This window comes from Centruroides vittatus, unplaced genomic scaffold, assembly GCF_030686945.1.
Source record: "Centruroides vittatus isolate TY-2023 unplaced genomic scaffold, ASM3068694v2 contig_397, whole genome shotgun sequence".
Lineage (NCBI taxonomy): Eukaryota > Metazoa > Arthropoda > Arachnida > Scorpiones > Buthidae > Centruroides > Centruroides vittatus.
The window spans coordinates 1,429,034-1,446,144 of record NW_027122212.1 but is presented as its reverse complement, the minus strand read 5'-3'; the positions used below and the strand labels follow the sequence as shown (position 1 = coordinate 1,446,144).

The window sequence follows — 17,111 nt, the reverse complement described above, 5'->3', positions numbered from 1 at the left end:
TTTCGTACGGTGTTGAGTTATTTTCTATGTGAGACGTTTTTTATGCGGTCCCTATCCACCGCATAAAAAAATACTTTTTAATTGTGTTGCGAAAACTATTTTTTATAGCTACTCGTGAAATTTTGTGCGATTTTTTTATGCGTTTTCTTTTATGCGGTTCCTATCCACCGCACAAAAACAAGTTTGAGTGAACATCTCAAAGATAGTACCTGTAGAAAAATACATAATATACACTACTCTCACATAGTTTAGAATGTTCAGTTGGCTGCCACGTGTTATCCCGTCTGCAGTTCTGCACCCATTTCGCTTTCCTCTGCTTATCTGCAGGAAATCTAAACAATCGAAGATCGGTAGACTTACTTTTACAATTAGGTGCCACAGAATAACACATTGTTTAACGTTCTGAGTACGTATATACGTAATAATAGTCGACTTACGCAGAGACCACGTATGGTGATCTCTATCGATATGCCCCAACATGGCCGCTGCCGCATAGAATCACGGGAGCGTGTCCTGACCTTATCCCGGCTCTTGGATAGCCTCTGCTGTAACTGTATTCCAGGCCTGTACTGATGTAAAGGAAATGTCATTTCCTTTCGTCCACATGTCAGCAGTTACTCTAAACTCCTTCCTCTCATCCCATCCGAAATTTTTAACTTTTGTATAACTGTTTCAAATATATGTTTTTTTAGTCGTGTCAAGCCATTCACGGACGTTGCGTTTGAGACAGTTCCCTCAGTCCAAACTGGACAAAATCTCAAAAGCCGTTGCTTTTAACCAGCGACTCCAATTTATCCAGGACTTTTTTCGCTTAAATGCGAACTGGTTTCATTTTATTATTATTTTATTTCTTACTTTTCACTTTAATTTCGTTTACTTTAGTTTAGCTTAATTAATTTCTCTATTACACTTTTCTATCTGTACTTTTTATCATATTTTTTTTCTTTTTTCATATGCCTAGATATGGCTTTTTTTCTGAATCAAATGATTCAGAAAAAAATGTGAAAAAGTAATCTACGTAATTATCGTCCAATAGCATTGCTGAATACGTTTAGAAAATTGCTTACTTGTTTATTATCGAATCGGTTAAAACGGCTAAATGAGCTTAATGTTATCTCAATATTTGAAGCGTGCAATGCCATTACAGCTTATATTTACATCATTTTGATAGTCCAGAAAATTTGTAACTTAGTGTTTTTTGTTTTTTACCATTTCGTTGTAAAATTGAAATGAATTCGTTCACTACAAAGTGTTTTTTACCTCTCCTGAAAACTTTGTTTTTTGGCATACACCACATTAAGCCGGATGCACACATGCGGCGCGGCAAGAAAAAGCGGCAGAATGACGTCACTTTTTCTCGCCGCAGAGGTCTATTTCGTGCCGCGAAAGTTAGTCGAATTCTATCTTTCGCGGCGGCCGCCGTCAAGACGCGTTTCTATCAGCCAATAACATTTCGTCTGGCAGTCACATGAGAAAATACAATCACGTGGTGTTTTAATGGCAGAAAGTTCGACGTGGTTAACCGAGATAACTAACATCAGAATAAAGAGGAAAGAATAATAAATTTAACACAAATTCTACACAGATACAGTAATCATATACAGTCAAACCTGTTTTTATGCGGGGGATAGGGACCGCATTAAAAAAAACGCATTAAAAAAAATCTCACGAAACTTCACGAATGGCTGTAAATAATAGTTTTCGCAACACAATTAAAAAAATAATTTTTTTATGCGGTCAATAGGGACCGCATAAAAGAAGTCTCACGTAGAAAATAACTCAAAACCGTACGAAATAAAATTTATTGACAACAGATGTCAGCACTTGACTGCATCGTCTGGTCTATCGTCTGTTTTACATATTTTTGTCCAGGTGGTGTTTTGTTGACTTAAAAAGTAAATTATTTCATTTTTCGCATATTCATGCAATAATATTACTATAATAAGTGCATTTATGCTACAATAAGTTTATTTAGCTATAATAAGTCAACGTGAGACATGACGAATCGCACGAGACTAGTCGCCAACTATACCGCACAAATTAAAAATTCGCATTAAAAAAATCGCACAAATAAAAATCGCACATAAAAAGAGCGCATAAAAACAGGTTTGACTGTATTATTTAATTCAAAGAACAAAACAACCGAATCTTACTCGAAATAGTATTCTTTATCGAAAGATCTTAATCGAAAAATTAGCCTATTTTGTACATCAGTTCCTTATCGATCCAATAAAATATCTCGGCAAGATTCTTGCCAATACGATATCTCTAATCCAAAAATATTTATTCGAATCTTCGACGAAATCTTCTAGCTAAATAAAACGAGCCGTACAAAACATAATTTGTAAACACGTGGATAGTGGACTGTCGATATCGTTCGCCATCTTGAATACTGAACGCATGCGCCGAAATGTAAACGGATTGCCGCTTGTGTGGTCATGTTGCCGCGCGGCGAAGACGCGTTTGCGTCACCGCTTTTCCTTGCCGCGCCGCATGTGTGCATCCTCCTTTATGCTATTGCACGCTTCATTTCAACGTGCCTTTGCTCGGGGCAGGGGAATAATTTATAATACTTTCATTCTTAATGGTTTAATTTAATATGTGTTACCGAGGAAAAGGAGAAAAATGTATTCGTTTTTTATTGATTTAGAAAAGGCATTTGATAATGTTAACCTTAATTTATTGTAGAAAAAACTTTATAATGTGGGATTCTCCAGATCCTTCATTATTTTACTTAGGAATTTATTTTCTATTACTTAGTTATCAAATAAAAGGAGATACGGTTAATTCTACTTCCATAATATGTACTAGAGATTTACCCCAAGGAGAACCTTTTGTTGTTTATTTTGTTTATAAATGATCTTCCGGAGATATTTTATCGTTCTGATCTTTCGGGTTTTTACCTAAATGTCACGGATGAGTTGCGTTGTCTTCTATATGCAGATGTATTATTACTAGCAGACTCGAAGTTATCTTTACAGAAGAAACTGATTTTGTATCTGATTATATGTTGAAAAATGATCCTTCTATTAATTTTCAGAAAACAAAGGGATTGGTGTTTCGTAAAGGAGAAAGACTTCATAGAACTGACAGAATTTTTTTATTAAGAATGTAAAAATTAATTTTGTTCCTCGTTTTAAATATTTGGGATTGAACTTATAATTATAATTTGGATAAAATAGAAAAAGATATACTAAAGAAGCAGGGCCGGATCATCGCATAGACAAATGAGATAAATGTCTAGGGCCCGGTCAAACTGTCTACTTTGAAAAGATTTGTAAATAAGATAGTTTACTTTTCTGAATTTTTAAATAAAGTTTATTCATATTTATATACTTACTTTTCTAAACTATCTTGGTTTTTATTTAAATTATCTTTTTCATTATTCAATTTACATTTCATGAGTAAAATATTATATTATTCAAATATTAACCAAAAAGGTTAAATTAAACAATTAATATTTTAAGGTAATATTGTTATTGTATAGCAACTTTTGTTAGACATTTAATAAAATAAATTTCAATTTTTTTAAATTTATAAACAAACTGTTCAAACTTTTCTAGAAAAACTAAAATTTATTGTTGTATATTAAATATTTTTTATTAATAAAAATTTAAGATTTGTTTTAGTTTTTCACATTATTTAGTTTTGTTTTATTTATTGTTTTATATTTTTTTTTGTGTGTGCTCTATTTCTTGTGGGAGAGGGAGGAGGCCCGGTAAGAAGAAAATGTCTAAGGCCCAAAAGTGGGTTAATCCGGCCCTGTAAAGAAAACAGGTTGTCTTTTGCCACTACAGACAAAAATGAGGATGAAACCTATTAAAGCCATGTTTTAACTTCTTGACGCTACGTTAAAGTCTAAATTGACATACTTAGTTCCAGTTTGGGGTTTAGATTTTATGAAGAAAATTGAGGAGGGGCAATTAAGACGTTTTCAAAGATTATTTATGCTCGAACGTTCACTGTCCGATTTGTTGTAACATTGGAATTAGGGAGACCTCCGCTCGAAGTGAACATTGTAAAAAATATTTTGTTGTTTTGGTTTAGAATTATTGATCTTTCTCTTCACGATCTTCGTTATTGTATTTATGATTCTTTACTAAAGAAAGGAAATTCAAGTAAGAAAAATTGGGCTTTCTTGATTGAAAATATTTTTGATAATTTAGGTCATTCTTTTGTTTTTTGGAATCATTCACAGTTATACTTGACAACTTATTTGTGTGATTTAATACAAACCAGATGTAACCAATTATGGAATCAAGATATAATTTATGCTTCAGTTCAGCGACATAATACAGTAACTCCTCGTTATCTCGTAGATTCGGATATATCACGCTTTTTTTGGTTCCTCAAATTTTAAAAGCACACGGATCAATACATTTTAAATTATCAATTGCCATAGAATTTTTGTTTGCATAGAAATACGGTATTTTATTCCCACTATTGTTCTTGAAACTATCACTGCAGGTGGAACAATAAATTCGTCAAGATCTAAATAAGCAAAATCCACACAGATCAATTACAGTATCATTTATGTTTCCTTTAGATATTAAAAGTTGTTTATTTATTGGTTTTAAGTATCCTATCCTCATTTACAAGTTTCTGTAAATTCGAAATTTCCCACCTTTACGTATATTGACGGTTTGTTTGTTAAGTCACGACAACGCAACACTTGGGCGATGTGCCTTGGGTAATGCCTTCCGGGGGGTCTTTTTAAAGGAAACTGATCTCTATTCAGGCTTTACGGACGTGGAGAAAACCTGAAAAACTCTACGTGGCCAACCCATCCTAACCAGGCGCAAACCCACCATCGAACTCCCAATGTCCTGGGAAAAGGAACCGCTTGACCATTGGTGGACCGTATGCGTCGATTCACATAAAGGTATGAAATTTCGAATTCACCGCATAATGAATAAGGAGAAGATTTATTTATTTTTTGAACTGAAAGTTCTAAAATTTTTATACAGTAGTAACTTTATTTTGCTTTTTACTTTATAATTTTATAAGTTTTTGGTGTGCTATTATATGTTCAATATTTATTTTTAAATTTTTAATTACCGCATTTATAATTTTTATTGAAAAATATAAACTACACGAATTTTTAATAAGCGATTTATTATTAAATATAGTACCGTATGATAAAATGGCAAGAGATATTTTGTTTTTATATGGACAGAATTTGCTTTAAATGTCGTTGTTAAGGAAACAATAATACTAAATGGACGTCGGTGGTATCGATGTTTACGTAAACGTCAAATAATACGATATAACCGCCAATAAAATTGAATGTTAAAAAACTAAGCTTATTTTATCAGAAACACTTGCCGACGAAAAAAGATTCCGTAGCACGTAAAAGCCCAGAATTTTTATTACTCGGTTATACCGCGCTTTTTCTTTGTCTTCCGACAAGCGTGCATTAAGACTAAAAGGTCGTGCCTACGTGCATTTTAAATATTAATAACTCACTTTCTAAAAGAGAGAACAAGAATGTACAAAATATATTAGGAGATAATTTACTCAAAATTTAACATCCGTAATCGTAGATTAAGACTTTTAGTTCGACTAGTCACAGAATACAACTAATAATTGCTTCTATCGAAGACATTCAGCACAATACGAAGAAAACAATCCGGAAAAGAATTCATTTCCGATGTACACGGTGTATTTTATAGATTTTTTCCACAGAACAATTGTATTGAAATTTTAGACGGCGTAAAGAGTTTATAACAGTTTCGTATTCAGTCTGGCATAATTTATTTATATCACTTACAAATATTTATTTTCTTAACAAAAATAGTTTGGAGAGTTTTTCGTCTTCGGTCGCCGCTACTTTATTGTTTGTCTCCAGTATTTTTATTAAGAAACAGGGAGACTGGCAAAGAATATAAAGAGTAAGATAAAGTTGGCGTATCTTTGTCCTAATAAAATATATCGTTTGAAATTTAAAAATATCTAGTTACTTACGATATTGTTAATACAAAAAGTAGCGAATTACAAAAATGTAATAAAATCCGTTACGAAAGTAATGCTATTTAAACTATCGTGGACGATAATGTGGACGAAAGACGAACTTTTACTATCGAAATGGTCACTTTTAGACCGAATAGTTATTTTCGACAAGCGCGCCTCTCGCCAGGTGACCACGCAGTCGGCCCTTTGGCTCTCTGCCCAATATTATTTAATGTCCACTCCCGCCTCTCGCACTCGTCGCAGGAGCTCGGCTTCTTGCAGCAGCCCGGCGATCCGGTACACGTCATCGCTCATGCTCCTGTCTTTGTCTACCGTCGGCACTCGCGAACGCACCGTTTGGTAGGTTATTTTTCCCACTGGACTCAATCGGTCGTACTGGCCGGCCAGGTCGACGGCCTGGACCGCGGCCAGAAGCTCGATGGCCAAGATGTAATAATTGTTTTTGAGGACGCGTTTGCACTTTCTGGCCGCCGTCAAGCCCATGCTAACCACGTCCTGGTTGTCTCCGTTACAGGAGATACTCTGAACGCTGGCTGGTGTGCACAGGGTCCTGTTCTCGGCCACCAGGTCGCAGGCCGCGTACTGCAATCCGGACAGTCCGCAGTTTAGACCCGGATCCGACTTGACCAGAAACTCCGGCAATCCGTTGTTCAGGTGGCGATTCAACAGTCTGTTGGTCCTTCTCTCCGAGACCACCCCCAGCTGCGTCAGCGCCAGGCAGGCGAAGTCCATGGCCATGGCCACGGGTTGACCGTGGAAATTGCCTCCGTGAAACACTTCTTTTCCCGGGAAGAAAAGGGGGTTGTCGTTGGACGAATTGATCTCCCTGGTCACCACTTTCCGCGCGTATTCTACCGCCTCTTTAACGGCGCCCGTCACCTGCGGAATGCATCTCAGCGTGTAGGCTTTTTGCAGATACACTTTGCTCTGGCCGGCGCTTCCGTTCCTCACTTGGCCCAGTTCCATTTTCAATTCCTCGTGAGTGCGAATTAATTTACTTCCTTCCAGTAGCTTTAGCGCGTTGCCGGCGCTGTCGATCTGTCCCGGGTGAGGCCGGCCCAAGACGTGGCCCTCGGGTCGAAAGGCCCCGTCGGAAGCCTTCTGGTTTTCTAAAACCAGCGCCGCCACGATTTCCGCCTGTTTTATCTGATCGTTGGCCCAGCGCAGTATCAGAGCGCCCATTCCGGTCATGGCCGAGGTGCCGTTGATTAGGGCCAGCCCTTCCTTGTATTTTAACTCCAACGGGCGCAAGTTCCGTTTGGCCAGCATCTCCGCAGTGGGCACTTTCTCGTCGTTATCGCCCAAGACGTATCCTTCGCCTATCAGTGCCAGGGCCAGGTGAGACAGCGGTCCCAGGTCTCCGCTGGCTCCCACCGATCCCGCTTCCGGGATCAGCGGCACGATGCCCCCATTGAGGAAGGTCACCATGGCCTCCACCAATTCCTCTCGCACTCCCGAATAACCTCTGCACAGGGCGTTGATTCTGGCAGCCAGTATGGCTCTGGATTCTTCTCTAGACAGGGGATCTCCCACGCAGAAGGCGTGACTTCTGACCACGTTGGTCTGCAGCTCGGTTTCTTTCGACTTGTCTATGGTTATGTACACCATTTCGCCGTATCCGGTGGTGACTCCGTACACCGGCTCGCGGTCCACGATCTCTTCCAGCAGCTTCCTGTTTTCTCCAATGCGCCGCTTGGTGGACTCGTCTACCACCGCCAGGCCCTTTTCCACCGCCAGGTCGTAGATGTCGTCCAGGTCGACGTTGTAACCGTCCAAAGGAATGCGGCGAACCGTCCCGTTGGTGGCCGTCTGAAAAACAAAAGCCATTATCCGTAAATTACTTCTTTTCCGTTCGTTTTAATTTCTTTCCTATTTTAAATTTTTTAACGGCTTTATTTATTGTCGTCGGCTTTTTTACCCGTTCCACCCAAAAATCTACCGGGCCCTAAGTTCCTAGCAAATATACGAACTTAAACCTGTCTCCGGATCAGTCACGCATGGGCCCTAAGACACCCAAGTGGACTGCGCGCCCTGGCGGAGTTGGAGGAAGAAATAAAAGCGGCCGATACAAATTTGTATAGAAAACAAAGACAACAAATTAACCAATCTTAAAAATTAAAAAATATAAAAGTGATGGAAATTATTTAAATTTCGAGAAATACGATAAAAGGAAGGACCTTGGAAATCCGCCGGAACGAACTAACGGCGTAAACACCAGACGAAGGTGATATGTTTTTGGGTGGAACAGGTTAAAAAAAAATCCGGCGACAATAAATAAAGCCGTTAAAAAATGTAAAGTAAGCCATCAAAATATTCCGTAGGCCAAAAAATAAACCAAGAAAAACCTAAGTTAATTGTAGCTTTCCTAACATTTCCAGTATACGGTAAGTCTCGTAATCTATTAAAAGATAAATAAGGCTTTCCCTCCGACGACACGGTTTCGCTGTAAGGCGGTGGGTAAATCGGGGATACGTCACCTACAACACGTTTGGGGAGATTTCACAATTTTGTAAGTGTAAACTCCGTTATTCGATATTTCTTATTCGAGTAAGCACGCGCGTCGTCTCAAATTTGCCCACGTACCGTACTTTAGAATATTGAAATTTTCAATTTGTTTCGTGCCTTTCGTCGGGATTAACCAAAACCCATAGTGCAATTTTTTTTCTTCCTCCATCTACCCTTCCCGTCCACCGGTGCGATCGTCCTGGATTTCGGACTTTAGCCTTTAACACTGTCACCTGTTTCGTTCTTATAGATTAATCTTCGTATTTAGTAAAGGTTATTTAAACGTTTTCGGGTAAGCGTTATTAAAGTTTTTTTTAACGTAGGTAATCGATCATTCTTAAAAATGACTAACGAAATACGGCGGCATTTCGTTACTCGAACAGTTCGATATTCGAACGCAAATTCTGGGGGAAAAATCGCCGGGTACTCGATCCAACCGATGTCACCCGCTATAACAAATTTTCGATTAATGGTTTGTTTTTATTTCGCCACAAAACTTTTTACCACGAAAATAAAAATACACGAAAACTTGCCGATACTTCCGATGGAGACGGACAAAAAAGCCAGAGTTTTAATTATTTTATCGATACGATTTTTAAAAGCCAGTTTAAGGCCAGGAACACACATGCGTAAAATTCGGGTAAAATCTAGCATAAAACAGAAAGCGTAAAAATTTTTCTGAAATTTTGGATGAAACGTAACTGAAGAAAGAGTAGAGCATGTCTCTACTTTTTACCCCGTAAAATTTTTACGCCAAAATTCTTTCAATAAAGAGAAGTCTTTTTTTGGTGACGTCAAAGTAGACACGTGGTTTTTATTGTAATAATGGCGGCAATGAGGGTTACTTAACCCTACAATTGTGACGGTCTCGAAAAACGAACAATAAATGAAATAGAGGAGTTTATCGAATTCGTTCGACCACATCAGTGTCTATAACAAAAAAAGTGTCACTGTATTTAGACACTGTGTTTAAACAAAGTGTATGGACGGCCATAGGTGCTAAATTTCAAATAACAGGTAGGTCTAGTAGAATCCATATATAGTATTTAGATCACATGTTCTTTATTTCAATTCGGAATACAAGTCTATTAATTTAAATTTTCTATATTATAGCAGAGGCAGCGGAGAAATAATGGAAGGTACAAAGGGATATGGATATATAAGAGAAAAAAAGTTAATTAAATGCACTTATTGGCAATGGTATTCTCGATGGTTAAATTGTAGTTCCGGAATCAACGAATTATTAAATCCATGTAAATCACGCTCTCGAAATAGCTTTCTAACCCACCAGCGTCTCTTTTGGCGTTTTTTAATAAAATCATTTTTTAAAATTATCGATAATTGACTGTTATACAACCACCAACAAATAACAACATCAGATACGGACGGCGTCATTTTACTAACTACATATGATGATGTTACATTTCTGTTTCCTATTCGGCCAGAATTTTTACATATGTGTATTCTGGCGTAAAAGAGTAAAACAGAAACTTAACCGAAAGCTGATTTCTGATTCAGTTTTCTGCACACAATTTTACTCATGTGTGTTCTTGGCGGAGGGTCGAACGACGTAACGTAAATAACGGGAACAGAGAGAGGGTGGGAAGTAGGGAAGGGAAGACGGCCAACGAAAGCAAAAGACGTAACCGCACTTTTTTGCGTATTAATCCCTACGTTAGCGGACGGGAATATGTTTTTCGACTAGTTTGTAGAGTCTTAGGAGGAGGCCTATTTTCCATCACTTTTTCCGGGTGAAGTCGTTGGCCCGGCAAGGTCCTCGGTCTTTTCTTTTTCTCCTACCGACGATGGACAATCCCGGCTTTTAAATAGAGCGTGGGAAAAATCCAAATTTCCCAGAAATTTCGGCAGACGAAAGAAAATAACCGGTGTCCACCGTCATCGAATCCCGGAAATAGCGGCGAACGGCGCTCCCGCTAAACGGCCATAGAGGGGCGGGAAGGCCGAAATTCAAACGTACGGCATAAAGAAAGGAGAAACGGGCGTTTTTCCAGGCGGCGGGAGAAAGAAGAGCCACCGTGTAAGGCGGGAAAGAGGCCCGGGCCCCATTCCCACCGCCTCCGACCGGGGGCGGGCGCCGGTCGGAGGTCACCCACCCTAGCAGGACAGAAGCGGAGCTAACGGGAACTCGGGACTCTCCGCCGTAAACCACCGGAGCCCGGAGCGGCCGTCCACCCAGAAACGGGCGAGAGGAAGGAAGTTGACGTAGAAACGAAGATAAAAAATAAGAGGCAAAAGTCGAGAGAAGGGAAAACGTCCGGCGTTAGGCGGTACGGTGGCAAAAAATACAGCCGAAAGGAAACGAAGTTTCCCACTCCGCGGAGGTGGAAGGAGATTTTGCATAAAAGCGGAAGGGAAAAAAGCCGCCGGACGTTCTTCGGTCTGGGGTAAAGGCCGGACGATAGAAAAGGGCACTCGGCGCCCGCAGTGGGGAGGGCGTGCCTAACCGGGTTAACAGTAAAAGGGAAAAGCGCGTTTCCATATTTTCAATACCTGCCGGCCACGTCTACCGGCTTCTTCCTACGATTCCACCGGCATCCGAATGCGCACCGGAGGGATGTAAACCGTCCTTATTCGCCCACCCCTCGGCCGCCGGTTTTAATAACCGCTCGATCCTAACACCGCCGGACTACGCCGAGCGAGGAGAGATAAACGGCCGTCACCCACACTGCAGAGTCCTTCCCGCCACGAAAGTGGCCTACCTGAGGTCCGTCGGCTTTCCACATATTTTCTCGGTGCTGAATCTTTTCTCCTGGTCCGATAGCCGTCACCAGTTCTACCGGCTCGAGCCGACTTGGCGCGCGCACTCTTCCTATATAGTTGTCTGCCCGGAAAGGGTGGGAGTGACGTCCGGCCCGATCGGTTTTCACTCTCCGTTCCGCCCCTCCGCCCGCGGCGGGAGACTTACCCCGCGGCCACCGGAAGACTGCTTTTTCTAACGGTTTTACTTATTTTTTTGGCTAGGAAGTCCTCCGCCCAAGAACCGGTTAACCTCTCCCGGGCATCGGAGGGGAGTAAACCCCGGTGAGGACTTTTCAAGTAACAAAAATGTTCCTATATTCTGTCGTAGTCTTTACACTTGGTTCTGTAGAAATTAGAGAATATGATTATGGATAATATATATTTTTTACTAAAATATTTTAAAATACTAAGGATAGTTTTTTGCGTTTATAAAAATAGTATCTGCACGAGGAAATGACGACTACAAATAATAAGCTGGCTCCTTAACAGATGGTAACACTTTTAAGATAACTTGAGATGCGAAAGAAAAATATTGTTTATTATTAATTAATATAACTTTTTAAAAATATGCATATTTACGTAAAATGCATAGAAATGCAAAATATAAAAATGTTTTATACATAGTATAAATTTATTGTAGTGTTATTTATTTGTATAATAATTTTTATGTAAAAAATGTTACTCGTAATACTACTTTTTTCTACTTCAGAATATTATATCTTGATTAGATTTATTTAGGAAAATTAAAAAAATAGCTAAATTTTATTATTATCATTATTTTAATTTTTAGATGCCAGGACCATCTTGTGTTGTTGCAACTTGCAGTTGGTTATTTTAGATTTCCTAAAGATCCAATAATAAGAAGAAAATGGATTCATAATTGTAAAAGAAAAAACAAATTCAATCCCGATTCTTGTCATGTTCGCCCAGATCATTTCACAGAAAATGATTTTGAGAGAAATTTAAAAGCCGAGTTATTAGGTTTATTGGAAAAACCTAAAATAAAGAAAACTTCACTACCAACATTAATTTAAGAAATATAGAAAATGAAAATATTAATCAGTCAAATCAAGGAAAGAATCGTTTATTAAAAAGAAATAGAAAAAAAAAACTGACAGGAAAACTTTTAGATGCATGTAAACGGGATAAATCAGAAGAATCTCTTAAATGTAATGATTGTAAAACTTTAGACCTTAATTTAAAACTGTAATAACAATAGAAAATTTTAAAAGATTTGTACCTGATTTCTTTTAATTCTGTTTTTACGCAACACTTAATTTGTATATATTGATATTAAAAATATGTTTATAACATAAAAAAAATGTTCTTTTGACAAAGTTATTTTTGTATATTTATGAGTAAATAATATCGTTTTTGGTACATGAATATTAAAAATTAAAAAATAGACCAATATAATTTTTAGTTTTAAAAAAGAAGTCGTTTGACGATATAAATTAAATTAATTTACTTATATATAAATCACCTACGTACAATTTACCAAAATTAATCTTTTAAGAAACCATTGTTGTTATAATATCATAAAATAGATAAAATCGATTTCATTTACAAAGTAGAAAAATGCATTTTAATTTCAACCTTACACGTAGAAATTACGAAGATTTGCTCAATATTCCGGATTTTTCTTCTTTATAATCCATTTTTATTTATATTTAATTAAGTAAGAATCGTAATTAATAAAATATTAGCGTGTAATTAAAGTTACGAGCTTCTGATCGGTAATATTTTTATCATAAGGACATGGTAAGATGTTTCGTTTTCGACTATGAGTGACGTCAAATAAGCAACCAATGAGAAGCGTTTCTTCTCTATGAGGCAACCTTATAATCTAGGTCCTTGGTACCGTACCAATGTAAGTTCGCCGAAATGGGGGGAGTTTTTATTCCCAACCGTCGGGATGGCTAAGGGCTATTCGCATGTGGGTGGCGGTTTTGAGGAGGCAGAAAAACAAGCGTTTCACATAGAAACCGTTTATTTTAGTCGAAAATGCTTACATAAATTTAGCAATGGTCCTTGAGTTCAGAGCTTTAGGTTGTTTTCGGTTTCGGTCTGGTCCTACGCTGGAGGGGCCCCGTAGCAACGTCGAGTTAAAAAGTTCGAAATTCTGAAGAGACAGTGCACAAAAGATGAACGGAAACACCACTATTGGAGGTAAATGAACACAACAGGTAGTCTAGAGGAAGCTCTTCTGTCCTTGACATCGGAGGCTTTATAATTTTCTCGGGATCGAATCATCGCTAATTGGCTAACTCTTCTCCTCCTCGCTTCCCAATTGGTATCCCACCTGTCTCCAGGTGTAAATGGAGCTTCGTTAGGTCGCAGGAAAGGTCGACAAGAGAAGGTTTATCCGACACCGTCTTTTAGACTATGATCGCGTTTAATTGTTGACTATGACACCTACGCTCATTTTGATATTTTTTTCTTTCTAGTTTCGTTTTGCTTTCTAAACTGCGTCTTAAATTTTTAATATTTTTCTTTCTAAATTTTCTTTACCTAAAATTTTGTTTTTCCCGTTACTCTTTATGAGCGTCGACATCAAAGTCCGGTGTCGCCGACTCGACACTTATAAAAGTTATAATCTTAGGGTTTGACTTAACAAACTTGTACATATCTCTTTTGGGGGGCTATTTCCGGGCCTCACACCAAGGACTATGGGTACGGTCGTAAAGTCGAACGAGTTAAACGAGAATGACGTCATCGTTATTCTTATTTCGTTAGACTTTTCGAACGATTCGTTTATAACTAAATGGCTGTTTCTAAAATCGAAGATATGAGTGTTGCTAGTGCAGCCTTATCCGAAATATTTTTCTTAGATTGCTTCGGGTGGACAGTTATTTTAATCATTTCACCTTTTAATTCACAGTTTAAACAGTCGAGTAGCAGGAGCGTAGCAATCGAAAATGGCGCCTAGGGCACGCATCAAAGTTCGCCCCTTCGTAAATTATCTTAATATAAAAAACAGATACACTAAATAAAACAGTCCGTTTGGCCAACTCCCCTTTTCCCGCCAAAACTCTAACCTTTTATACGGATTGAAGTTAAGTTTGATTAACCAATCAGCGCTACCTAGCTCTGTCGTAGGTCCGGCTATGGTCCGATGATCCGCGGCCAATCAGCGATCGTGGATTCAAAACTACTGGTAGTTTTCCAACCGACTTCTGCAGCGTCGACTAATTTGAAATAAAATAAAAAGAAACAAGAAAAGGCGGGAATCGTATGTCCAGGCGATTCTATCCCGACACTGACAATTAGATAACAAATCAAGTAGCTTCAATAACGCTCGCTCACTCGGGAGTATTTAAATCAGAATCACAAATCACATGTAAACAAAATAAACAACTGCGCGAGAAGTGTCGAATTCGAACGAGCAAATGCACTGCCTGCACGCACCACTCATTCCCTCTCGTTCATTCGCAAAGCGCGTGAGTCGCAGACAAGATTGTTTGATATGAATTGATTTATTTTGATTTTTAAATTTAATAATTGGCGATTTTGCGCGCTCCCTTTGAAAGGCGCCCGGGACAAGTGCCATACTTGCCCCACCCTAGCTACGCCACTGTCGAGTAGATTTAGAAACATCGATATCGTCGGGCGCCATTTTCTTAACGAAGTAAACTAACTCTTTCCTTCGTGAGCTTCGTTAGAGTTTCGTTCGAAAAGTCATCACCGCAGAGCATGCGCACTGAGCGAGACTACTACTTTTCGAACGATTCGTTAATAACGCGTTTAACTTACTCTATACTCTGAAGTATTTGAGTGCGGCGACCAGTAACTTGACACAGACTCGACAGATGGCGCCACTCCTCTAGACGCCTTCCCCATCGCTTCGTACACGAGAACTATTATTCCCATTGGATTCTGGGATACCAGTTTTTTGTCGGATGTTAGCAGCTAGAGTACGTGTAGCTCTAACGTGTACTGTACGTGTACCGATTGTTCATGAATAAATATTGTTAGTGTTTAAAAGGTAGTTGTGGACTTCGTGAGAATCTTTTTACCGCATCCCGAAAAACGCAAGTTTTAGTAATGATCGAAATGGATGGGTGATGGACTAGCCATTTCTTCTGATTCTACGTGCGGCCCTCCATTACCCTCATGAGTAAATATTCTAGGCATTTACTCAAATACTTTTATAGTTAGTAATTTTAATATTTAACTTACATTAATATTTATTTGTATAAAAACATTGGGGATACTATAGATTACCGCCTATGGAATTTCGGGTCTTTGGGTATATATCCGAACTCAGGAGACCGAGACGAGTTCAATGATACCCTACTTTTGGACCGGAGACGAAAAATAAAAAAGTTATCACACTTTTTAAGTTACCATACTTTTTTAATGCTCTCATGCAGACGGCACCGTAGTTGCTAGTATTGCCATCTTGCGGTAAAGTCTGCAAACCGTGACGTCGGACTACGGTCATCTCCCGGAGCGTTAAACACGCGATACGAGAGCAGAAGAGAGCGACGCGACTTCCGATCATCGCGCGATCGCCATTTCGGTTAATGTTACTTATGGCAGCAAACATGGCGGCCCTACTGACCTCTCTTATGGACGCCACCACACGCCGCCATGTGCTAAACTAGTGATCGATTCACGGTAGTTCTTGAACAAAGTAAAAAAAAATGGGGGAAAACGTCTACTAAAGGCAATTTTAACGGCAAGCGACGGGACTCCCGATTGCGATAGCGAGGCCGACTCAGCGGAGAGCGACGCGACTCTCTATCATCGCGCGATCGCCGAAAAAAAGTATGATAACTTTTATTTTTCGTCTCCGGTCCAAAAGTAGAGTATCGTTGAACTCGTCTCGGTCCCCTGAGTTCAGATATATACCCAAACACAGGAAATTTTATAGGGAGTAATCTATAGTATACCTAACGTGACCATTTATTTTTTGACTCAAAACGGGACATTGGTTTATTTAGGTTAATTAACAGGTAGTCAATAAAAAAACACTCTTTTAAAGTTATTTATTCAGAAAAAGTCAGTTAGCTTAAAAGTTACGAATTAAAAAATATATATACCCGAAACGTTTAGTTATATTTATATTTATCAGAGGAACAAATTTGCTTTAATATAGCTGGTGATGATTTTAAGTAAGAATGAAACTCTTGGCGCGTTTTTTTTATATTCACCTTAATTATCAACATTGCCTTTAGAACTGAAATTTGTAACTGGGTCTTCTCAGATGGCCACAATTTGTTCATCATAGAAAATACTCTTTCTACTGGAGCATTTGTAGCAGGCAAACATAAAATATATTCAATTAAAATAGAAAAGTTTTCATGCTGAAGATTGTTGGCTCGAAAGTGTTTGAATACTTCCACCCAACGAGTTTCCGTGGAAACATTTAGATTATTCTATTCGGTTACTTTCTGCGATGTAATGTAGTTACAAATTAACGAAAATTCGTCAAAAACTTCTGCATCTTTATTACAGTCAATATATTACTTTTCAATTAATACATCCAGAGATTTTTGAACCTCTTCCCATGCGGGGACCTTTTTTAAATCTGCCCAATAAAATATCTCCATTTATTTGGTAAGAAAGCAAGTCCACTGCTCCAGATATTCACGGCTTGTTTGATAAAATTCTGTAGCCGCCCTTTTCACAAACTCTTCATCTATGTCAGTAACACTATCTTTCGATTTCACTATTAATTGACAGACCATAAATGGAAGAAACTGAATGGTCTGTTTCTAAGTCAAATTGTCTTTTAGTTGATTGATTTCTTCTGCAGCTTCAATTGCCGATACTGTCTGACCTTCCAGTTTCAATACAGCTTGATGAAAACTTGCTGACAGAGCGTGTAAAAAATAAAGCCACAATTCGGATGTGGGATCTTCAAAAAAGCT

At 38.6% G+C, this 17,111-nt stretch overlaps 1 protein-coding gene across 2 annotated transcripts; it reads right to left on the bottom strand.

Annotated features, from left to right (window-relative positions):
* Nucleotides 1–5,730: 5,730 nt before the first annotated feature.
* On the bottom strand, nt 5,731–11,463 carry LOC136976169 (MIO-dependent tyrosine 2,3-aminomutase-like). 2 transcript variants are annotated; one of them, XM_067271390.1, is made up of 2 exons: nt 11,402–11,463; nt 5,731–7,779 (listed from the first exon to the last, which is right to left on the bottom strand). In XM_067271390.1, exon 2 carries the CDS (start codon nt 7,576–7,578, stop codon nt 6,175–6,177), a length of 1,404 nt encoding a protein of 467 aa, XP_067127491.1. In that variant the 5' UTR covers nt 7,579–7,779; nt 11,402–11,463; the 3' UTR covers nt 5,731–6,174. The 2 variants fall into 2 exon arrangements, with proteins under 2 accessions (XP_067127491.1, XP_067127489.1); XM_067271388.1 differs by lacking the exon at nt 11,402–11,463 and adding an exon at nt 11,196–11,309.
* Nucleotides 11,464–17,111: the final 5,648 nt, after the last annotated feature.

Bases quoted from the DNA above. Each gene is read 5' to 3' on its own strand.
- LOC136976169 (XM_067271388.1), bottom strand. From the start codon at position 11,219: ATGTGGAAAGCCGACGGACCTCAG. The intron at 7,780-11,195 runs GTAGGCCACTTT...TTTGTTTTTCAG, and splicing joins GGAAAGCCGACGGACCTCAG to ACGGCCACCAACGGGACGGT.